Source organism: Tympanuchus pallidicinctus, unplaced genomic scaffold (assembly GCF_026119805.1).
Source record: "Tympanuchus pallidicinctus isolate F22 unplaced genomic scaffold, pur_lepc_1.0 scaffold1, whole genome shotgun sequence".
Classification (NCBI taxonomy): domain Eukaryota; kingdom Metazoa; phylum Chordata; class Aves; order Galliformes; family Phasianidae; genus Tympanuchus; species Tympanuchus pallidicinctus.
Window position 1 is genome coordinate 28,107,195 of NW_026294618.1, and position 25,084 is coordinate 28,132,278.

The 25,084-nt window shown below is 45.2% G+C and overlaps 2 protein-coding genes across 4 annotated transcripts in view; one reads left to right on the forward strand and one right to left on the reverse strand.

The window, feature by feature from the left end:
- SMAP1 (small ArfGAP 1) overlaps nucleotides 1–976 on the forward strand; it is a 93,260-nt gene extending 92,284 nt beyond the window's left edge. For all 3 annotated transcript variants that reach the window (XM_052686346.1, XM_052686355.1, XM_052686364.1), the window contains one exon: nucleotides 1–976. In XM_052686346.1, the coding sequence (XP_052542306.1) occupies nucleotides 1–135 (135 nt within the window). In that variant the 3' untranslated portion in view covers nucleotides 136–976.
- Nucleotides 970–22,491, reverse strand: B3GAT2 (beta-1,3-glucuronyltransferase 2). Its single transcript, XM_052686424.1, has 4 exons — nucleotides 21,719–22,491; nucleotides 9,458–9,602; nucleotides 1,620–1,768; nucleotides 970–1,545 (listed from the first exon to the last, which is right to left on the reverse strand). Exons 1-4 carry the CDS (start codon nucleotides 22,280–22,282, stop codon nucleotides 1,459–1,461), a joined length of 945 nt encoding a protein of 314 aa, XP_052542384.1. The 5' UTR covers nucleotides 22,283–22,491; the 3' UTR covers nucleotides 970–1,458.
- Nucleotides 22,492–25,084: the final 2,593 nt, after the last annotated feature.

A 25,084-nucleotide genomic window follows, 5' to 3' on the forward strand; every position in this document is an offset into this window, starting at 1 on the left:
ATGAATCAGCAGATGGCTGGAATGAACCTCAGCAGCTCCAGCAATGTGATGGGCTTTGGGCAGCCCCCCAGCACAGTGGCGGGATGGACTGGAAGCTCCTCGGGTCAGACTCTCAGCACACAACTGTGGAAATGAACGTTGCAATAGAGGTTTCACCCAGAAGAGCCACCTAACATTCCTTGTCCAAATGCATTTACTTCCGCTGTTCTCTCCATGGACATACTTTTTCTTTTTCCCAGGCTGTTCAGATTAAGAATATAACTGACTGACCGTGTTGTGGTCTGTATTGATTTAAATTTGATGTAGTGAAAAGCAGATCAAGAACACATTTATATATCACTGGCAACGTTTTCATACAATGCATATGATTTCATAGACCATGTATTTAAGAAGCTGCTTAACCATGTATTGTTTTTTTCCCCTCAAAATTCTAGATCAAATGGTTTGCATTTAAGGGACGTAGCTATCATGTTAGTAATATCCAAAAATATAAACCCCCGATCCCCCCCAAAAATTACCCAGTAATCCTGTAGAAGGTACTGTATGAACAAATATTTAATCATATATAAATAGAATGTAAATGTATCACAGCAATGTTTTCTAGTGTATCAAACAAATTTTGTTTCATCATGCATTTCACTGTGACGTTATTATGGTGTGCATAACAGGGAATATGATCATTGAAAGGAAGATAAACCTGGATGTTACTCTAGTCCTACAAATTAATAGTCTATTCTTTTAAAAATGAGCATTTGATCCATTTGAGTTTCCTGTGCTAAAGCACCCAAGCGGGCTCGCGAGGCATGTATGCAGTATTAATGCTGAGAACTGGTATGCATACAAGGTAACTTGGTGTGAACAGATCCATCTTTCCTTGCAGAAATATCCAGGTTTATGACAGTGATTGTGTTTACATTTTATGGTGCCTCATAATGATAAAATGTTATTTCCCTATATTAAAAAGATGAATCCGTAAGTGATTGTGGGTTTTTATTTCATTATTGCATAACTATTTGACAGCTATTTCTTTAAGTCTGATTTTTATGAAGGAAAGCATTTGGAGGATCTATTTATGCAAATATTTAGATCAACAGTTCATGATTTAAAATCAGTTTATAATTATACCACTAAGCTGGATAAATACAAAAACTGGATGATGATTTTGACAATATTCCATTGCAGTCATGTTTCGATTGATCGATTGATTGTTTTTACTATGTGGAAACAGCTTTACAGCAAAGGTAAGTGTCAGTTTATTAAGATGAGTTCAGAAGTGCATGCAAACAAGTTAGAACAAAGCACACCCATTTGATTTGCCTAATAGAATATCTGACAACTTTCTTTTGTTTCCACAGAAGTCCACCGGGTGACCAAAAATTCTCACACCTGTAGGCTGTTACAGGGGCTGAATTGGAGCACTTTCCAAACGCATCCGCTGTGCTGTGACTCGTCTCAGGATCATACCTCAATGTTGACTGTGTCCAGATGATATTTTGGCTCATTAGCTAGATTGACTTTTTCTGTTCGTGTGTGCCACACGAGAACCTATCAAATAACACTTTGTTAGTACGGTCATCTACAAAGACCATTGAGAGCCTTTTTAGAAAATAAATGGGTACCTTTGTGCAGTTGTTTGCTTTTGGCTCCAGTTCCTCCACTGTTGTTATCTGTTTCAGAAAATCAGATTCTTGCATTCCTGGCTGAGAACCGCGACGCTTGAATACGGCCTTTGGATGGGACAGAATCACCTGCAGGCTCACAGCAAATCCTTGAAGAAAGGAAGAATAAAACGGTTAAGAAAAAACACAGGTTTTTTGTAGGCAAGTTACACTTAACCTACAAAACACCACGCATCTTTTAAAAATGTTGTAAGATTGGTTATATGAGTAGACAGTGTTTGGTAGGATAGGACAGCCCGCATTCTTTTCTTTTGCCTGAAGATGCACTCAGATTTTCAACAGTTCATCAATTTCCTGTCATAAAGAGAATTTTCCTTTCTCCTTCTAATTAAGAAATAAAACTGAATTTTAACTAAAATAAGATGTATGGAATCCACACTGAAAAAGTATTTCTTGGTTTGAGGGTGAGAATCAGAAAAAAAGGATTAGAATGTTACTTACACAAAGCAACTGTTGACTTTAGAGATTTTTAACATTACTGATGGAGGACAATTCATACATGGTGTATGTTGGCTTTCTACACCCTGTGGCTACTGGGGACTTCTGAATCATTCATCTAAATGGCCACCTGCAGGACAGTCTATAGCTGATCCGGGTGTTGCGCAGCACTATCAAAGGATCTCATCAGTGCTTGTTTGTAATGCATTCTCCCTAATAACATACATTAGGTCCCTCAAAGGGAGCTAAATTGAGAAATCAGTGATTTGAACGAGCTCACCCTTTCTGAAGCAGCTTTTGTGAATCTTCAATTTGCCACTGCTTATAGAAATTTGAAGTTGTTACTCAGCAGGATTCAGTCACGTGTAAACTTCTTTAAGGATGACTCAAAAGTCAGCCTGATAAACTTGTGAAGGAAAATTACGTTTGCATAGCCTTGTGTCTAAGAGCAGGTCTACCAAATAAATGGTGTTTTGTCAGTTCACAGTGGTTCCAGCTGTCCCTTTGCAACAGTTTTGGCATCTGTTCCGGAAAACTGCAAGAGTACTTAATTCTGAAGCTAGTATTAAGATTTTTCTAATTAAAAACTAAAAGAAAGAGCGTAACTTCCTCTAATAGAGTGTTGGCTGCCCCACCTGTTAGAAGCAGTGCTGCACCCAGCAGTTCTCTGTTAGGCACTGGAATGGGCTGCCCAGGGAGGTGGTGGAGTCACCAATCCTGGAGGTGATCAAGGAACATTTGGACGTTGTGTTGAGAGACATGGTTTAGTGAGAACTGTTGGTGATTGATGGATGGTTGGACTGGGTGATCCTGTGGGCCTTTTCCAACCTTGGAGATTGTATGATTCTATTCTATGATGGTTCTGTTATTGGCTGGCCTTAGCAGGGGCCAGCAGGAAGAAGAATGATGGCAGATTTGGACTTGCCTTCCTCAGTGGGGTTCATCTTCAGCAGACTACAGGCCCTCAATGCTGTCTAGGTCTTTGTCACATGGCTGTGAGGGGCACCAATGTGGGTTCCAAAAATCCTCCCTTTTTCAGGCAGGGAATAAAGTCAAATTATTAAGCTGTTGTACATAAAGACATGCAGTACTGCATACTGACTGTCCTGAGGTTTGTTTCCCTAATCAGTGGTCATGCATTCTTTGTGTATCGTTAGGGTTTTCAATAAGTAGCAACTTGAAAAAAAAAAAGTTCAAGGAGACCTCTCCCTTTGGCTATCTGGTTTTTCAGCACTGCTTTACAACTGCTTCAGTTTCACATATTGACGTATTTATGTAGATAAACTTTCAAAGCACTTGAATGAAAACCATTTTCTAGGGCCAACTTCTAGTTCACTTTATCACAGGCAGAACATTATGGCATCAAAAAGAGGTGAGATGGTGCAGGGCTAACCATAGTAGCACTAGTTACTTCCCCTAGCAGATAATTATCCCATGGTAATAGGCCAGTGACAGTAGCTAATTTCACATAATTCCTTGGTGGAAGTAACTTCTCCAGTATAGCATAAGCAGACAGCGCTACACGCACTATTTCTACAAAGTCATGCTAAGCTTAATCACATGAAATACCACAGGACAAGTTTATAGCCACAGTGTAACACGCTGTTTTGCTGTTTCTGTTTGATGCAAAGCCGTAAATGAAATCTAATTGGCTGATGAGCCGCCCAGATAAGAATGAATTTGTTGGAGGATGAGGTATCTGGAAGACACAGCAAAGATTACATCTGTGTTGCTTTCTCTGGAACCTGTTAATTCACACCTTGTCTTGGATTAACAGCTTCTGTTAAATGATGGAAACATTTTTCTTCACCCAGTTAGACAGCCTTTCAAGATTTAGTTGCTGCGATTAATAGCTTTGCCTCCTGAATGCTCCAGATAGCATAGTAGCTGAAGGCAAGCCAGAAACTTCAGTTTTTATCATTTCCAGAGTGAACAAATGCTAAAGCTTAGTGCTGATGGTGACACAGATATGCTGGTTTCCATGCAGTTTAAGATACTGCCTTTGACTTGTTAACCATACATGACTTGAAGTCTGCTTCCTTCCTCTTCAGGTAACGCACCATTTGAGTTCAGTGCCGTAGAGGTGCTCAGCCACATGTTTTCATATGTCAGAACAGAGAACTCTGCTGACAATTAATTTACTATGAAAGAGACTCTCTATGTTAAACCCAGCAATCTCTGAAGAAGTTCTTACATCCTTTGATGTCAGGGTGGGGGCTTTGAGTTTATCATCTGCCACAGCCAATCAAGATTTCTTTGTACTTCCATTCTGCAGCTTTTTCAGACAAAATATGCCACGTTTTCCAGTGTATTAATAGACAGCTTCTTTTCTGAGAAGAATCATGAGAAAGATGAGATGTAACACAGATGGCATACTACTGCAAAATCCAAGGATCAGGTGGTTGCTTGGGCCCTAGCAGAGGGACTCAGAGAACTATGAATGACTCCAAAATGTGCTTGCCCAGTGATTCACAGGTACAGATTAATCTGTACACCTGAAGCAGCTCCTGGAATGCTAATAAAAAGCACACATCTCTTTTCCTTGAACAGTCCTGACATTATGAGATTCATGATCCAACTAGTTCTCATGGGTGGTAAAGAAAGTAACAATTCTTGCACAGGGAACAAGCCATAAATAAATCGATAAGCATCGCAGAAGATTTAAAATCAGGTCTATAATAAACACAGTGCACTCACTTCAATTGCCCAAGTGGCTGCTGATAACCTGAGAATTTTTGTTTCTATGTGTGACATTACATTGAGATTTTTCAAATTCTCCAAAAGCCTACAAGTGTTCTTGTTATGGGCTGCATTCCTTCAGATATCAGAGTGTAATGACAGATTAGAGCTCGTATCTGCATCAGGCTGTCTAGGTCCAGAATCTGTCTAAAGGAGTTCCTGTACGTTCTTGTAGACACTTCAAGTATTTGCAGAGCTTGAGGTTAAGACAAGCACAGCAGGCTGACTTCAGCTGGGAACTAGGAGCAAACTCACCCCCCCCCCACCATAAGGGCAGAGCAAATCTGAGACCAACTCACAAGACTGAAAGTGTGCACGACTATGGGGCCGGATGGCACGCATCCCAGCAACCTAAGGGAGCTGGCTGAGCTGGTTGTCAAGCTGCTCTCCATCTTATCTGAAAAGTCGTAGCTGTCAGGCAAAATCCCTGGGGACTGGGATTTTGGGAAACAACACTCCCATTTACAAGGTGTTTAAGGTCAGGCTGGATGCGGCCCTGAGCACTGCAGTCCAGTACTTGATCTAGCGGTAGGCAGCCCTAGCTGTGGCAGGGGGTTGGAGCTTGATGGTCCTAGAGGTCCCTTCCAACCCAAACCATTCATGATCCTAAGAACTTATCTGGCCATATACGGTATGTATAGTGTATTTTTAACCAAACAAACAACAAAAACAACTGTTGCTTAAAGTTACTCATCTTCCATCCGCTTACCTTCTCAGGTAGTTCTACATCAAGGCTACCAACTGTTGTTGGTTCCATTTCCTTTACTATGGCACTCCCATAAAAAGGGGATTGAGCTGGGGTCTGTCACATTAATTTTTAGTCAGCCTACTATAATTAAGAGCGCCTTGGCTAGAGTCACCAGGAAAAAAAAAGCTTCACTGCTATCCCAGTCAGATTCTGATCAGTCTATGACAGAAACACCAGTGACAAAAGGTATCTTGGGGTATGTTTTGCTTAGATCAAAGTGAGACCTGCCCGTAGCGACGATTCGTAGCCATACTTCTTACTTTCTGACATGGCAGTATAACAAACTTTTTTTTTTTAAAACTAGCTTTCCTCAGTTCACGTTTAACCCATATTTTAATAATACTTTTAAAGCCTTAGGACTGCACATCTGAATAGACAGTTTGTTTCCCTTTCTAACCTTTGGGCAATGTTTGTCTATATCTTAAAGAACAATTTCTTAAATGAATTTCTTTGTGTTATACAAGAGCCCAACTCCTATTACTTTCATGTAATGGATACAGAATTTGCTTAGCTCTGTTTAATAAAATATTATCATAGCCTAGCTAAAAGCACCAATAATATTTATTGCAGAATCCAGCCAAGTGCTGTTTTTACTGAGAACTACAAAAACATTTCTTCAGCAGATCTAGGTAATATGTTTCCAAAGCAATAAGTAAAGTTGAATTTCAACCAAAAAGAAATACCACTTACCATTCTCTTAAAAAACAAATAAATAGGTAGAATTTACCTTAGAAGTTCAAAAATAGTTTTGAATTTGCTGCCACATCAACCTCCCTACTTAAGGTTTGTGTTTTATATAACTGAAGACTCTCCTTAAATCAGCTGCGGAGGATGCACAGAGATGAGACAACAGCTCATGCTGCAGATGCTGAGCCCTGCTTGCTGCGGCCAGAACTGAAAACATGGACACACACAGCCCTGGTACTCAGACTTGAGCAAGGAAACATTTAAGGGGTGCTTGTGGTACCACAGAGTTCTGGGGACGAGTCAGACGCTCACAAGAGGCGAGAGCAAAATGCAGCTCCATCCTATTCCCCCCACTCTCCCTTGCTTCTGGTGGGCAGAGCCGAGAGGAACAACAACCAAATAATTATTTACTCCCCTTCCTCCTCTTCTGAGTGTGCACTCAGATGTCTGTTTTCCAGACAAACTGTTCATTTTCTCCTCCTTCCCCTTGGCCCCATACCCTTAGGCGAACTCCCTCTGCTCTAAAATCCAAATGCTCTCAACACATTTGCAGTCATTTCTTACCCCCTTTTCCTACTTGCTCAAACTCAGTGTTATGTTTTGCTTACAACACCCAATTCTCTTTCTCTTTTCCTCCCTTCCTCCTCACACTCTGCAAACCACCTACTGTTAAAACTCAGGCGGTACTTTAAAAACACCAGAACTCATCTGTATGCTCTGGTGGTTGCCTGACAATAAGGAACACAGGAAACAGCTACTCTGCTTTCTGAATGCAATTTAGCACTGGGGAATAACTGTGTCAGCCACAAAATTCTAGAAAGAAATAACCTATGTTTTCTTCACTGATAAAATGTGACATTTCAAAGAAGAATCCAGAAGTTGGTTAGCGAGGGTCTCAGCTGATTCCCATGAAATCAGAACTGCCCCATGTGACCCATGGGCGATACAAATTTGGCCCCATGCCTTCAAGTCTAGAATAAGAAGTTCATGTGCTTTCCCTTTTTACTGAAATAACGATATCAAAATGTAATTCAAATGTTTGTTATATTTGTTGGACTAATAAAGTTCTCTCCAAAGCAGCACCTTCTTATTTGTGATTCTACACTGATTTCTGATACTCTCAGCCCTCGCACCTCTGTCTCCATAGTCCCTCCCTTCCAAGACCTCTATAGGTACAGGAGCAGGTAATGCTCACAGAGCTGCCTCTCCCATGAGCCAGTGTTGCAGCAGCAACTGCAAACTGTAAGCAAAGATGACATGAGCTTTCCTCACATCTCCTCCGATGAGGGTTTGTCCCTTGCCTAATGTAGCATAATGGCTTTTTGTCTGCTGCTAATAAATTATGAACCGTGCTATCATCCTTATAATGCCTTTCTGCAGCACAGGATATGGATCTATAATCCACATGCAGACTATTCTCACAGAAGCATGATTGTAGGGACAGGCAGAATTCAATCTCCCCCCAAGGACTACCTCTACCTCTATGCCCCAATGCTCTCATGCCAGGAATACCAGTAACCTGAATGGTTTCTATGATGTAGAAAAATTCACCTGTTGATACTTCACCACTTTTCATGGAACACCTCAATCCATTAAAAAAGAAAACCCTCAAGCTCTGTCCTTTTTCCACTCCCAAGACATAAAGGTCTCAAAAAAATGAAAACTGCTGGCCAATTCTATCCCGTTCCTGTATTTTTCCCCATCCCTCTTGTCCATGAATATCCAGGGACTGCTCCAAAAGTAATACCTCCTATTTTATTATGTTAGCCCACAGTGTGGGAGGCACATGTTGGTGCTATGGCAATAGAGGTTGAAACTTCCCACCAGTATTCTGTTCCACGTTGTTGCTGTGTGATGTGGCAAACATGGAATCTGACACAGAAGAGCCTACGAAGTGAAGGTGTGTCACTGAATTCCTCCATATGGAAAAATGGCACCCACTGACATTCATTGACGCCTGCTGAACATTTATGGAGACCAAACAGTGGATGAGACCACAGTGAGGAGGTGGGTGGTGCATTTCAGCAATGGTGACAGCAACATGAAAGACAAGCCACATTCTCAATGGCCATGCAGATGTTTGTGAGTGCAGCAAGCAGGCTCTTGTTCATCACTGGCAAAAATGCATAGCTAATGATAGTGACTATGTTGAAAAATACTGTTTCGCGGCAGAGAATTTACTTTATCTAACAGCATTATTGTGCTCTTTCTAGCTGCAGTTTTCAGCTCTTTCCTAGTTACAGTTTTCATGGAAATAAATAGGAGGCATTACTTTCAGAGCAACCTATTTCAAAACTGCTGAAGTGCTGCATCATACTGGGAAACCAGCTGCTGCTGCACTAGAAATCAAAATTTGGCACAGCGATGATTCATGTGGCAGTGGTGAATATACAGGAAAGAGTGCCTAAGCATGGACTGACAGCAAGACAGAGCTGCATGGTGTGCCAGCTTCCCAGTGGAAGATTGATTAGATCAATTTTGAAGCTTTTCTGCCTTCTGCTACGCTATAGCTGTCAGTGATTTTTTTCCCCCTAAGCCCAGCATTTCATACTACATCCATCTACAGTTATCACCATCACTCCAAATAGCCAATAAAACAATGAATTATGTCATGATAAAGTAGCGTTTTACAACACGAGGTCTAAGAAGGGTCTCCATTTATACTGCCGGCTGTAGATGGATGACTCAAGGCAAGGCAAGGCTCCCTGCAAAAATTAACTGGATGAATTGATTTACAATTAACTCATTCCAGAAAAACAATTCATTCAACATAAAAGCCAAGTTGCCACATGCAATTACAAGCAAGTGAAAGTAAGCTGCACCATCACCAAGAAGCAACTTAATTAAATGAGGTGTGCAAACTAAGACTTCTAGGATATTTAATGCTATAGCACTATGAACAGCAGATATGCTTGAGAAGCTTTAAAATCTGCTTACTCTGGGACCGCTGAATGGCTTGGGTTGAAAAGGACCGCAATGATCACCCAGTTTCAGCTCTCCTGCTATGTGCAGGGTCGCCAACCAGCAGACCAGGCTGCCCAGAGCCACATCCAGCCTGGCCTTGAACGCCTCCAGGGATGTATGCTTCCACCCCGCTCACAAAAAAATGTAAGAATAGGCACGATGAGCTTTCTGTCATTCACACAGCATGAAGCTTAGCACTTACCGGCCATGTCGATGGCGAAGGGCCTGTCAGCTCTCCAGCCCGTGTACCACCCGACGACCTTGCCGTTCTCCACAACCGGGCGCTCGTACCGCCGTCCCCCGACCAACCCCACAGGCCACACCGACACCTTACGGGTCGTGCGCATCTGCAAGAGGCGAGCAGAGCGTGATTTCCTGCACTATTCCTAGAAAGCTTTGCTGTAAGTGTTGGTGGGAAGCCTACACATTAATCCTCTGCAACAGTCATTTAAAAGCAATGGTTGCTTGCAGATTTGAGCCCGACAGGGTAAGCATTTGGAGGCTGCAAAGGCCTATTCATTTTCTGTGAGAGCTTCAGCTCTCTTCCAGTAGGCACCTCCACCCTACCAGAAATGCTCTATTCATGTTTTTATAAGAAATGTAAAGTCATGAAAAAAATGGTTCTTGCTTTCATGTTTGTTTTAAAGGTGTGTGGTGTTTGGCACTCTTTTAGTAAGTATATTTCTATAGATTGCTTATGTAGCGTAGCAGCACGGTGAGATAGACTATTATAGGAATGATTAGCAAGTGCACACTTCATTACACGTACAGTTAAGAAACAGTGACACACAGCTCTCCCCCTGCCTGCACTACAGCAGATCTGTACAAAAGAGGTTACATCTATTAAAGGCTCATGCAAAAAAAAAAAAAAAAAAGTTTGGACCATGCCTTTAAACATTTACATGCTGTTTCAGAAAGAACTGCTGAGTTTCTATGGCATGGGCAGCGTGGGAGTTGGTTTCCAATATAAGTAGAAGTAATCCTGTAAACGCTCATCTATCGTGGCCTCATCTATCCCACAGGAGATTGCAGAGTGGAAAATGACTCTTTAGCAACAAGTGTGTCAGGTTGGGGTTCTTGGAATTCAGCACACTGGTTAGCAGCCCGATTTCTGCATTGAAAGGGAAGGTAACATGACTTAAACACCGATGAGCTGCTCCGCAGTGCGGACTGAGGAGCCAGATGCAGAATGGAGAGCACAAGCACTACAATTTGCCAAGCTGTACCACACTGGCTTAACTACTGTGCTTAAATATGGTTCTTTTTAAGCAAGTATCAAGCTATCCCACTGTAACACAGGCTTAATTTGATTGATTTTTAAAACAATCTCATCTTCTAGAGTAGTTGAGGCCTGTTCCTTAGGGAAGTGCAATCCCCTTCTCCTCTCAAACACTCATCTTTGCAAAAACAAATACAATTTTACTTATTTGTAATGCTCTCCCCTATAGAAAGACATTCAAGTGAAAGACAACCTTGGTTAAATATTAAACACTTGCCTCTCTTTCTGTCAAGGTGAAAGATTTATCATATGTATCATCTAAACTCCCAGGAGATCCACCAGAAGAAAAAAAAAAAAACAAACACAAAGAAAGCACTTCAGTCTGAGTCTCATTTTTAAGTTAGAAACATTAGCAGATTTTCAAGTGAACATAGGGAGCACATAAAATATATATTTAGAAATCAGCTGTATATGCACACACAGAAGAGAGCTGTACACCTCCTCTCCTTCCAACTCTTCGTGCATCTTCTGTGTCCAAACCACTGACTGTTTTATTGCTCCTGCCTGCTACAGATTATTTTTCCCATCTCTTCCACTCTTCCATTTAGAAAATGCAGAATTAGCACTCAACTATTCTGATACAGAAATCAGTCAAACCTCACAGAATCGTAGTGGTTGGAAGGAACCTCTGGAGAGCACCGAGTCCAACCCTCCTGCCAAAGCAGGTTCCCTAGAATAGGTTACATGGGAAAGTATCCATGTGGGTTCTGAATATCTCCAGGGAAGATATCGCCAGACTACACAACATCTCTGGGCAACTTATTCCAGTACTCTGTCACCTTTACAAGTAAAGATGTTTTGCCTCAAGAACATATGGAACTTTCAGTTTGTGCCCACTGCCCTTTTTCCCCATTGCTGGGCACCACTGAAAAGAGCCTGACTGCATCTAGTTGACTGTCACCCATTAGATTTTTACAAGCAGTCTTCCCCTTGCAGTCTTCTCCAGGCTGAACAGTCCTAGGTCTCTCAGCCTTTCCTCATAAGGGAGATGCTCCAGGCCAATCATCACCTTTGTGACCCTCTGCTGGACTCTAGAAGTTCACATTCTTTCTTGAACTGAGGAGCCCAGCATTGGACACAATACTCCAAATGTGGCCTCACCAGTCTGCCATGTTCTCTCAAGTGGCTAGAAACCTTTTCTACATTCCATAGACTTTCTTCTTCCATTTGAGTTTTTCCATGAGCTCCTTGCTCATCCATGTGGATCTCCTGCCACCTTTGCCTGATTTCTTACTGTTAGGGATGCACCAATCTTGAGCCTGGAGGAAGTGGTGCTTGAATGTCAGCCAACTCTCTTGAGCTTCCTTACTTCCAATGTTCCAACCCATGGAAGATCCCAACTCCAAGCAGATCCCTGAAGAGGTCAAATTTGGCTCTCATGATGTCCAGGGTTGCAATCCTACTCACTGCCTTGTTTCTTCAATGTAAGATGCTGAATTCCACTATGTCAGGGTCAGTGCACCTTCATGATTTTACCTATTTTTAATGATACATCCACACTGCAATTTTTTCTAATGGTGTATGGACATTAACATCCAAAGCCATGGGATATGGACATAAGACATGATCCTGTTGGGCTTGTCTATACAGCCAACTTTCCAGTAGGTCTGCAGGGCATGATCAAGCCACACATCCTACTACACTAAGCTGGTGCTATCTGCAGGATGAACACAGACCTCACCTCTTATCTATCGGCACCAACACATACTTGAGCATATGGCTGCAGGACCAACTTATCACTGTACTGATTTACAGTGCTCCAGCTGCTCTGTGCCAGCTGCCGGTCCGCACCCACAGCAAGCACAAAGTGCCCCCAGGTAAGCACAAACATGCCCCCAGCTATACTAAGGCAGCTCATGCACAGTAAGTCCAAGCTCAGTCTTTTCCCACATTTGTGTAGCTATGCTGCAAACTGAGCCAGGTCACACAACACTTCTGTACTGGGTGAATACTGGCTACAGCATTCACACTAACAGAGCCAGGGAGATTTACATTAATATCTCACCTTACAAAGTGTGTAGCAAAACCTTGTTACTCCAGAGTATCTCACTGACCTCATGAAATGGGCACAAAATGACCCAAGAATTATTATAGCCTTGGGTCTGTCTCCGTGTCTGCAAGTTAAGCCAGTAAAGCCACCATACATCAGAAGAAAATAGGTAAACGTTTACAGAGCTCTTTATTTTGCCCTTGTGTTACTTTCCTTATTCTCACAGGTTCCATTTGTGGAGAATGAAATAAGCCTGTGTCAAGAATGCAACAATCCCTTTCAGTACAAACAGCCAGAGCACATCTAGACCACTATTTATGCTAATTCTGAAATACCTGGCAGCCTCGGGATGTGCTAGGCAGATGGAAGTGGGAATATTTCTTTCAATCTTCTGAGAATAGCATTATGCATTTAACATACTGATGCATTATGGCTGTATTTATGTATGACTCTGTGAAAGCCATATTTGGATTAAAAGGTCAGCTTGCAGCTGGAATTTGGCACTATCAAACGAAAAGGTGATTCAGAAACATGCTAATTCTAAACAGCTTTGCTGCTGTGGGTTACGCAACTATTCAAATCCTATAAATGAAAACAGCTTCCTAAATTGCTCTTCTAGCTGTCATTTTAATGTGGCATCGCATGCTCTCTTATCACTGAGTGCTTTTAAGTCCTGGCAGTGTACAAGAATGAGATTCATCGCACTTACAGGGAACTCTCTGTAAGTCAGGCATCTAGTTTATCCTAGTTCAACTTTGATAGTTAACGAGCAGAGATACAAATGTGCCAATGTGATTCATCCAACCTGGCTTAGACAGCTGCCTTAAGTTAGGATGAATCTCCTGGAAATGCTTTTTCCTATCCTTAATTTGGTTGGGACACAGAGGAGAGTGATGTTCTGGGTGGGGGAAGGTGAGGAAACGGACACTAAGATGGTAGAATAAGCCAAAATGAAGCAGAGGAGAACTAGGAAGGAGTAGGCAAGGAAATGACAGAGAGAGCATTAACAACTGACAACAGAAATCCCAATGAGGCGATGGGAACATGGCAGCAGATATAGTAGTAACACAGGGACTGCTAAAGAATAACAAGTGAAAATGCAGAAAATGTAGCTGAGTAATAGAAGAGATAGTGTTAAAAGCATTGCCAAAAAAAGCATCTCAGTCAATCAAGGAAAGCTACTTAATGGGATGTGTGGGACTGATGGATGGGTAAGATGTCAAGCCAGTGAGAAAATAAAGAAGCCTTAGGGGAAAAAAGGTAAACGACAGAGAGAAGGAAGTAGACTCCTAGTTCTTTACAGTGAAAAGGCTTCAGTGCTGAAACAACCATGCTGGTGTTATTGCAGCCTGGTGTTGATGCTTTTCTATTTGGGATTCAATGTTTCTAGCAAAGCAAATTTGACTGCTGCAAGCAGTAAGCACTGTTCTGTCCTCTACTGCTTCAGTCCTTGTGTGATACATCCTGGTCCATCTTCAGGCTGTTGGAATGAATGGATCAAACCCCATTCCAGTGAGTTTCAAATACATCTATATGCAAAACTCCAATTTACTGCTATCAGAGAGGTAACATAGAGGTCCTCCAGCACAGCTCTCCCAGAAAATGAGTGCCACAGGTTACTTGAGCACAGCCAGCAACCCTATCTGTTCTCAAAACAGGCATCATGCATTACTCTCAGGCCACATACAGCCAATTTCTGTTTCAACAAAACTTACATTGCCAGAAGGATAGCTCCTCTGCTCCCCATTCACTTAGGCACGAAATGGAGCTCCTACTCCTAACACTACTTCAAAGGGATACTGAGTCACAGAAAATCTGTGCCTGTGATGTTGTGTGGAAAGGACCTTCAAAAAGCAAGTTTGATGTCAGTGAACTTGACTACAAAGGGTCTGTGCCTCCACTGGACAATGCACAGGAAGGGTCTGCAAAGCAGTCCCTCCCCTAGCCAGCCCTGCAGCTGGGGAGATGGCGCTTCAATATAACCTGACAGATATTTGTCTCGTCTGTTCTTGAACACCACAGAAGCTCCACAGCCCTTACAGGTAATGAGACTCATTGCTTCATCATACTACTGGAAAGCTCTTCCTTTTACCTTTCCTCACGTTGCCTCCAATGGTTTTTACAGTCCACACCACATAGGGAAGACAGATTAACTTCCCCTCTCTCAAGCAACATTTTACGCATTGGATACATTGATTAATGCTCCTAAATGACATCAGCATCCTTGGGTAAAATGTCAGCACTGCTTCACTACAGGAGAAAGCTGTACCACCCCTTAACAACTGCAGCTAGGAGCCAATCTCTGCACTGGGAAGACTTCCAAAACACAACACTTTCAGCTCTTCCACTTACTAATTCTTTTTCTTATCCTGTTTTCTGTCATTCCACTCAGTTGTGCTCTTGCATCGTGCAACACACCTCTAAAGAGCCACCGACGATTCATAATTAATTTCATAGCAACAGTATTAGTTTTGCAGGTAAAAAGGAGAAGATTGCTGTCAAAGTACAGAAATAGAGAGCGTTTGGTACCTTGTAATCCATAGCCCCTCACTTGAATAAATCCGCTTCAAATAACCTTTTTGGCACTGTTTCCTCTCATTTTTTAAGCCATGTCATTGTTTCTCTACCAGCATCTTTCAACGCAACCTTTTTAGCATAGGTATTACATGTCTGTGTGCAAGGGGAATGTCAGTGTGCATTTAAAATCTGCCATGTATTCTTAAATAATTTATATCCCAGAAAGGTATTTAATGCACTGCTAACTCTTATTTAGATCTTTTTTTATTATGAGGCAAATAACTAATGACAGCCAGCTAATATTTAATTCTGTCTGTGCTACTGAGTGTTATTTTTAAGACGATGGCAAAAATCTGATTTTCCAACAGAAAATCTCTGTGTTCTCAAAGAGAATTAGATTCGCTTTCACTACTTTTATATCTTTTGCATAACCATATCCATTAAAAACTACCTGGAAGTCAACTTTTACGTAAATGTCCTACCCTTAATCTGCTATATGAAGCTATCAAAGGAGCACAAACCTTTCCCTCGTTACATTTGAAATAGGTAGGAAATACCTCTTCTGTCTTTTCTGTGTTGCTTTCAAACTGTTTTACAAAGAAGATCATGGAAAAACTAAAGCAAAAGTTCCGTTCCCTACTGTTCACTCCTATAAAAGCCCTATCGAATGTGAGAAGTCTCCTTGCAAGAGGGAAAAAAGCCAACAGAACCCTCGGGGGAAAGAAAAGGAATCAAAAAACTATGTAGAACCTTCTGCTAATAGAGAAAGTCGTGAACAGAGTCAGAGATGCAGAAATTTTAATCCTTGCTTTCAAAATATTTTACTAAGATTTTTTTGACAAGTCAAACAGCGTCAGTTCTCACTTATGTTTCAACCAGAAACTATTCGAATCAGAAGGAGAAGCCTCCATTAGGTTTCTTTGATTGTTGTAACAGATCAAAAGTCCCTGGAATTTTTGGCGCTAGTTTAAGTCTATGAATAAAGTAGCAAACAAAAACTGCCATCTCCCACATATATACAAAACCAAACCAATTTAAGCCATTAAGAGAGAACAAATCATCTCCTGAAATGTGTATAAAATTCACTTTGAAAGAGCATTATCTAGGGGACAGAGGAGGTTTAGGTTGGATATTAGGAGGCAGTTTTTCACCCAGAGGGTGGTGACGCACTGGAACAGGTTGCCCAAGGTGGCTGTGGATGCCCCATCCCTGGAGGCATTCAAAGCCAGGCTGGATGTGGCTCTGGGCAGCCTGGTCTGGTGGTTGGTGACCCTGCACACAGCAGGAGAGTTGAAACTACATGATCACAGGTCCTTTTCAATCCAGGCCATTCAATGATTCTATGAACTGAAGCAGCCCTGCCCCAGTAATGCAAAGTAGAAAGCCACAGCATCACAGAGAGCCAGCAAGAAAGGAAGGAAGCCAGTGCTGGCTGGCAGACACTTGTACTGGCCATCAGATGTCTGTGTGACACATAGTGTCTGCATATATATAGGTTCTGCTTTCACTAACAAGGATTTTTTCGAGCTGCAAACTGTTAGCAAGAGTTAGAATATCTGCTATCTTCATGCAAACATCCTGGGAGAATGAAAACATTTTCTTGTGTCCCTGCCCTTCATTCTGAACTACCCAAACAACTCTGCTCTATAGTGCCACTATGAGAATTATCAATATCTATTAGCAGAGAAGAAATGTTCATTATTTTTCATCTCTTCCTCATGATTCGTTCCCATCTGGTTGATTTGAGGATGATCCTGCGTGGACAACTTAGGCTTAGGTAGCATTATCATACTTTCTAAATACCAGAGATTTTGTGGTTAATTCAATGTTTGTTTAAACTACTACTGCGAAGAAGAACCCAGCTGACTGAGTCAGAGAACACTGATCAGATTCTCATATTTTCTGTGGCTCCATGAACCTTGAATTATCTGTAAAAACATCCTCAAGTTCAAGCTAAAAGGGTGGTGCTCTTTCTCCTCCCCTCCTTCCCTTCCAGCATGATAGTCAGGGCATCCTTGTGCAGGCAACAGATACAGCAATTTGAATTCTGCTCTCCAGCTCAGTGAGCAACTAGGCTAAATGCTGAGCTACTAAATAAAAGGATTTGTTTTTTTCCTTAGAAATGAGAATTAATGCTGTGATTTACTTTGAACTCCATTCTACAGGGCTGTATTCAGAACACACAGTAGGGCGTGAGTTCCTCTAAAGGAACCCTCAGCTCACATTCAGGCATGACAGCAGTGTCATAGAATGGCTTGGATTGGAAGGGACCTCAAGGATCATGAAGCTCCAACCCCCTGCAGCAGGCAGGGCTGCTGACCTTCACATTTAATACTGGACCAGGTTACCCGGGGCCCCATCCAACCTGGCCTTGAACACCTCCAGGGACAGGGCATCCACAGTCCCTCTGGGCAGCCTGTTCCAGTATCTGCTGTTCTGGCATTCTTTAGGCAGCTAGCGAACCCTGCTATGAAATCTTAGACAGCAGTGACCAGAGGGCTAGGGGTGGCAGCGAGGGAGGTCATGGCTTTAAACACAAGCACTTTAATTTCAAATATATCTCACTTTAAGTGTCTGAGCAAAATGCAAACAAAACTGGCAGACAGAACCCAAAGAGGAACCTGCAGCAGTCAATGCATTTCTTAATACAAGCTCACTTTTTGGCACACTGAAGACATTTGCTAAGAATTTGGGGGAAGAGTTCAAGGCAGGGAAATTTCAACCATGTTTACCTGCAGTTCCCAGCGCTTGGGCTGGAGTCTTGTTTCTAACACCTCTCTAGGAAAGTGGAATGTGAGTCTTACCTAAATTTTCCTCCAGTATGTCTGAAAATATAAAATCAGCAGTTGCTAAGAATCAGTCACAATATTACAATAACTTGCATTCAGGAATAGGATGAAGCACAAAGGCAACAAACTATAACAGAGTCACTGCAAGAAGAATGACCTACAGTATAAAATAGAAGTTATGATGATTCATATAGAAACATCTGTAAAGCGTATCACGCACTGAATTGGGGATTTCAGGCCTCGCGGTGGCTTTGTTATGAATGCAGCTGAGGTTCAGCTGATAAAAGATGTTTTCAGAAAGTGGACTGCTGGTTTTGATGCAGACGGACACCTCCAGGCAAACGCATCATGTGTGAGCATGGAAAAAAATAAATCACTTCTGAGGTCTGCATCCCGAAAGAATAAATGACAAAACAATATGCCAGAACCAGCAGCACTGAACTAAAAGCATGATTTTTCACCTGAGCATCGTTATACTCTCAAATGGAAAGAGCTGGGAATAATTCAAAGGCCTCACTTCCATTCCTGCAACTATTTCTTGAGCTTTCCAAGGAATGTTGCAACCCTGGAACAACTGGTCCTTCCCCAAAGCTCTTGCAAGGAAGATGGGACCTCCCCAACAAAACACTCAGCTGAGCAGATGACCAATGCACTGGAACAGCAGAAGGACAACCCAGCCTCTCCACCATACTCTAAGAACTACTGCTAAACTTGCTCATCCCCTGTCTAGTTTGACTTCCAGGACATAATCTTGCCAGCAAAAAACTAAGCTATACACATGATCCATTATACGTCCTACAAAACAAAACAAAACAACCCCACAAACATTTATAAAAGCAACAGAGAGCTCCAGTTTTATACCACAGACAGTGGTATAAACAGCATAACACCTCTGCAGAGTTTTTTTTTTTTTTTCCTGTTTTCTATTCCCCTCATTTCCACGTAAGACGCTGCATAGTTCACTCCCTATCAAATATAACACACTTATTCCTGTAAATACCAGATAGGAGTACTTTGGACAAAGATCAGAATTTCCTCATTGAAAGCTCTCAGCAACGTGCCACGGCATCCTATGTCAAAACACACTCCTTTTTTTATTGTGCCCCTATTGCTCATACACCACTGCTCACAGCAAGCTCTGCTAAAAGGCTCTGCCTTTCACTGCAGCACCAGGGAAACCCACAGCAGAGGAGCCGCCATGAACACAATCTTACACTGGCATACAGCTCCCTGGCACATCTTCTGCCCTGCAGTAACATCCTCCTACTGCAGGAATTAGCAGCAAAATGCACACCTCTCACCCACCCTCATGTCCCTTAGCCTGTGGCACGACCTGCAGAGGGCTGCCCAGCCAGCAGAGGGCAGCGCTCCGACCAGAACCGAGAGCTTCTCTCTCCTTGTTCACATTCATGCTGCCCCCCAAGTGGGTGAGAGATGACCAGATGTGGGATTAGGAAGTTGCAGAGCTGGAGGATGGCTCCTGGTACAGTACCAAATAACAGGCAGAGAAAACCTCCCTCTCAGGCACCTTCAGAGCCACTTTCAGGCAGAATTACTACTGGATTCCTTCTGCATGCAACACATTCTGAAGTGCTCTCTTCGTGCTCGGAAAAGAAGCTCAGTTTACCCTCATAAATCAATCAATTCCTGAAGGAGAGAGCAGGATTTACTACAAAGCTGTCAAGTCAGAATCTGTAACCACAGAGGTTTTTTTGAACAAGAAATAAAATTTCAAGCAGTGCCTTTGCTAACAACAAGACTGCTATCTCCCTGCACATGCACTTCCCACTTGCTGTGAAGGCACATCCCTCCGGCAAACCCTGCCAGGGGACTTCCACTTATCTCTGCCAGGTGGACGAGGTGCTCCCAGTGGGACTATTGGTGGCATCCCAGAGACTGCCTTATACACACCAGTGACGCCAAAAAACAGCCATGGGAACAGTTGGTGGAATCTGAAGCAAAAGCTCCCTCTCTGCTCCCACACCGGAGCTTTACAGCTGCTACATCTCAAGGGAGAACTCACTCATGCACATGGGCCAGCCTGCAAACACAAGGCACAAAATAAACAGCTCTTCCCCACCAGCTAAACCTGGTGAAAGGGCAGTCTCAGGGGTGAGTGCTGTGGGTGCAAGATCACCTGTGCTCCTGTGAGTGAGAGGAAGCATAAATCCTCTGCCACGCCTGTAATTCTTAAGGTTGGCCCCCAACACGTTCATTCCTTTCCTTTGCTTTCATGCAAATGTGCCCTCACAGCCCAAAAAGGCAACTGCAACCCCAGCTACACCAAAAGAAGCATGGTCAACAGGCTGAGGGAAGGGATCCTGCCCCTCTGCTCTGCGCTGGTAAGACCTCACCTGGAGTGCTACACCCTGATGTGGAGTCCTCAGCACATGAGCACCTGTCAGGACACATCCAGAGGAGGGCCACAAAACTGATCCAAGGGATGGAACACCTCTTCTGCAAGGACAGGCTGAGAGAGCTGGGGCTGTTCAGCCTGGAGAAGGCTGTGGGGAGACCTGAGAGCAGCCTTTCAGTACCTGAAGCAAGGCTGTAAGAAAGAGGGGGACAGACTTCTAAGCAGTCTGTTGCAACAGGAGTGGGGAAATGGTTTCAAACTAAAAGAGGGGATACATAAACTGAATATAAGGAAAAGGTTTTTCCTGGTAAGTGCAGTGAAGCACAGGAACAGATTGCCCAGATAAGTGGTGGATGCCCCACCCCTGGAGACATTCACAGTCAGGCTGAACACAGCTCTGAACAACTTGATCTAACTGTGGATGTTACTGCTCGCTGCAGGGGAGCTGCACTGTGTGACCCTTATGGGTTCATTCCAACTCAAACCATTCTTAATGCATTTTCTGTATCAATTTACAGAGCCCCTTAGGAAACATCAGGGTAGTTTGTATCTTCGAGCAGAAACGGACACTTCCACCCATGGAGGTCTGGGACATTACAACACCCTCAGCACAGCCACGAGACTTTCAGGACATCACTCACAATAAGAACTGTGTCTCCAGGACAAGGTCCTCAAACTGGCAGCAACAGTGCTGAATGCCAAACTGAGAAAGAAAGTGGGGCACCCTGCTCAGAAGGACCGCATAACTGCCAGCATGACGAAAACAGGAATAGATGCACTACCACCTAAACATGAGCAAACAAAAGCAATTCTTCTAAAACAACCAGCTTTAGGGAATTTCATGCGTTGTCCTAAGGCATCCAAAGAACCCTTGTGACTCCCAAGCATAGCAGTTCCCCTCAGCGATGGACGCGGGTCACCAACAGCCTCATGCTCCCATCTGCCCGTCGACCCTGCTGCGTCCCTGCCGAGGTTACACCCCCAACAATCATCTTCCGCTGCTGGTGGCCCACTCATCGTACAGCCCTCCTCCCTGCCGAGGGGGGCCACAAAGAGAGCAGAGAGCCTCACTTACTGGAGCGCCTCAGCACGGGGCTGAAGTAAAGACAACAGCGAGTCCCCGCACCGAGGGACTGCTGGAAGGCTGCTCGCTCGCTGCGGGAGCGATCCGATCCGCCGCTTCTAGGAAGCGAGAGCTTCGCGCATCCCGGGCGGCTCCACGAGGAGCCGCGAAAAAGCAGCCGGGGCGTCACCTGAAGGAACGCGGGGCTCAGCCTGGAACAACCGGGGCGGTCAGGGCGCTCCGTGGCGGCTCTCACTCGTTACATAATCCCCAAACCCGCCTCGCTCGGCAGGGAAAGGGGAAAGCCGTCACAAGTGCGCAGGGCTGCGGGGAACCCCGGCAAGGCGCCGCATCCCGGCGGGGCGGGGACCGGGGATGCGGCGGAGCGCCCGCCCGGACCGAACTCGGGCGCCGGAGGGAAGCGCCGACGGCCGGCGCTTAGGGGAGCCCGCGGCCCGTCCGCACGCACCTCGTGGAAGAGCTCCAGGCTGTAGGTGTTGTCGTCGTCGGCGAAGAAGAGCACGCCGGGCTGAGGGGCCGGCAGGTGCTGGTGCCGCTGCCTCAGCCAGGCCAGGGCGGCGTTGCGCTGCTCGGTGGCGCGGGGCTGCCCAGGCCGTTTGTAGCGGCGCGGCGTGGGGACGTGTAGGTGCGTGCAGGGCAGCCCGGCGTCCGCCACGAAGCGGCTCACCAGCTCGCTGCGCGTCGCCGCGTCCTCCACCAGGATCCAGTGGAGCCGCGCCACCTGCCGGAGGGTGTTGGCCAGCCGGGTCAGCTCGGCCTTCTGCACCGGGCGGCTGTACGTGGGCGTGATGGCATAGATGGTGGGCAGCGCGGCCTCGGGGCGCCGCGGTGAGGACGCCCGCTCCGTCGCCGGCCGGGACCCTCCGCCGCCGCTGCCGCCGCCGCTCTCTCCGCCGCGGGGTCCCGGCGCGGTCGTCGGCGTCCTGCTGCTGTCGATGTCCAGCACGATGACGACGACGAGCACCCAGGGCAGCAGCAGAAGGAAGCGGCTGAGGAGCAGCGCCTTCTTCATGCTGCCCCGCCGCGCCGCAACGTCCCTCAGCGCCGCCCCATGGACGGGCGCGGGGCCGCCGCTCCGCCTCGCCCCGCGCGGGGCACCGCCGCCGCCCGCCTCTATCCCGCCAGCGGCCGCGCTCCCTCCTCCTCCTCTTCCTCCTCCTCCCTCGGCATGGCCGGGGGGGCTCTGGGGAGCGGCCGCTTCGCTCCCCGCCGCTTCCCCTGGCGGCGCGGAGGCGGGAGGCGGGCGGAGGGAGGGTCCCCGCGGGCGGCTCCGGGGGTCCCGCCCCGCCCCGCTCCGCTCCGGGCTGCCCGCCGCTCCATCCCGCCCCGACGGCCCCGGGTGTTCGCGGCGCTCACCTCCGCCCGCGCGAACCCGCCCCGTTATTCTTTTTTTTTTATTCCCAGAGGAGGAATATTTCGGAGCGCTGCAGAAGTGCGAAGTTGTAAATATCCGCGTGTCTGTGGCTCTGGCTGCCGCCCTCCGCTCCGCCGCCACTTGGAAGAGCGGCACCGGGAGCCCCGCGCGCACCTCCCGTTCCCGGATCGCCGCCCCGAGCACCGCTGCTTGTCTGGGATCAGAATGGCGTGAGAGCTCCTTTCAAAAGCATTAATGCGTGAGGATTTGATAGTAACGCACTTGCCTTTGCCTTGCTTGGGCAAAGCATTCATTAACTGTTATGCCGCGCGTGTTATGCCAAAGCTTTCTCACCGAGGAAGTTTCCAATGCATTCTGAGCACTCTGCTGCCATAGCTAAAGAGCTGCGCGCAACTCGAACCGAGCACCTGAGTGTTGCACGACAACACAGAGGCACGGCGCTGGTATTTACCAATTTCCGAGTTCTCTTTCATTCTCTGAGTAAAACATTCACCCTTTCATAAGGCTGAATCGTGAGCTCACCAATCCGGGGACTGTTTGGGTTCAGAAACGGGCTGATTTGTCACTGAATATTAGGTATTAGGGAATGGTGTGGGTTAGAGACATTGATCACATCTTCGCACTGCCTCCTCCTCTTAAGCTGCTCCTTTCCTTTCTGCTCTGTGCACATCCTTCACATCGGCACGTGTGTAACAGCCACAGACAGAGCAGCACATCTATCTCTCATACCCATGGAGCGATCCATTTGTTATTCAGAAGGACGTATGAACCCACAGGGCTCACACACACAAAGGGCGCTGACGTGACATAACGTAGGCTGAAATCCATGTGAAAGTGAGGGTGGCACACAGCCACGCACTGAGTATCTCAATCAGGGAACATCTGTGTGGCCGAGAGGTAATGGGAGTTAGCGTGTTTGGTGGGGAGATGGAGGGGTCGCTGTGTGATTTACGGAGCAACGCAGCACAGTGCAGCCAGCATAAATAGTTCAATATATCCGAATCAAAACCACCTCAGACATGAAATTACAGTTGCCCGTGTTGTTCTGATGCATTTTATCTAAAGGACAAAAATCTAAATACCATCTTTCCCCAGTGACTGAGCATACCCTTGTTTTCTCATTTGCTCAAATGTCTCATTTACAGAGAGAATTCATTTAAGTAACACAGTGTATGTATCGAAGCTACATACCAGTGAGCTGCTGTTTGTTCTCATTTGGAAAAGTTAATCCAAAGCCAGGAACTGTTTGATATGGCGTCAGCACCCCAAAAACCTACTGAGGCAGAACATAGGAAGTGAAGGTGACGAATGGATGTGTGTAACTGATGTTCTTCACAGGGCATGTAGGTTCTTCCCAGTTCAGCCAGAAATACTGTCTTTGGTGGACTTCACATATGCACTCGGAACTTAGGCTCACGGGAATGTGTAGTGGTTAGTGGCTATAAGCCTGAGTGGAGGTAGCAGTAAGAACAGACAAGTGTGATTGCGGTGGTTAGGAAGGAGTGCAGGCATCCACTCAGCACCAGGGAGATTCACAGTGTCACAGAATGGCCAGGGTTGGAAGGGACCTCAAGGATCATGAAGCTCCAACCCCCCTGCTATATGCAGGGCCACCAACCTCCCCATTTAATACTAGACCAGGCTGCCCAGGGCCCCATCCAACCTGGCCTTGAACACCTCCAGGGATGGGGCATCCACAACCTCTCTGGGCAGCCTGTTCCAGCACCTCACCACTCTCTCTGTAAATAATTTCCCCCTGACATCCAACCTAAACCTTCCCTCCCTCAACTTCAAACCATTTCCCCTTGTCCTGCAGTTATCTACCCTTTCCAAGAGTTGATTCCCCTCCTGTTTGTAGGCTCCCTTTAGGTACTGAAAGGCTGCAATGAGGTCACCCTGCAGCCTTCTTTTCTCCAGGCTGAACAAGCCCAGCTCCCTCAGCCTGTCTTTGTAGTTCATCAGATTCCTGATGAACTCTGTGGTGTTCACCCATCTCTCTAATTGTGTTGCTGAGAGCTGGCAGCTGTATGTATCCGTGCACTTGCTAGCGCATATTTACTGCTTCTAACTGCCCATATCTGTAACAGGATGATCTGAGATGTGCACCTGTCCTGTAACAAATAACAACAATGGTATTTTTACCCCAGAACTACTGTAATATGTTTTTGTGTGCCACAGGGCAGTCAGAGGTCGTGATTCAAGCACGTCAAGTGTGAGATCAAATAAAGTGGCATCATTCTGTTACCTTTGTGTGCAGATTGTATCAGAGGGGCAGGTAAGCTATAATCAAGCACTACGTACAAGCTAACTGCTATTTATTTAACTCTTGGTTTTTGATGAGCAAAGAAAACATTTTTCCTTTGGCAATTGGAGGAACCCAATCAAATAACCACCCCATTTGTGAAGACAAGCTGTCTACAAAGATAGGTTTTTCTGCAG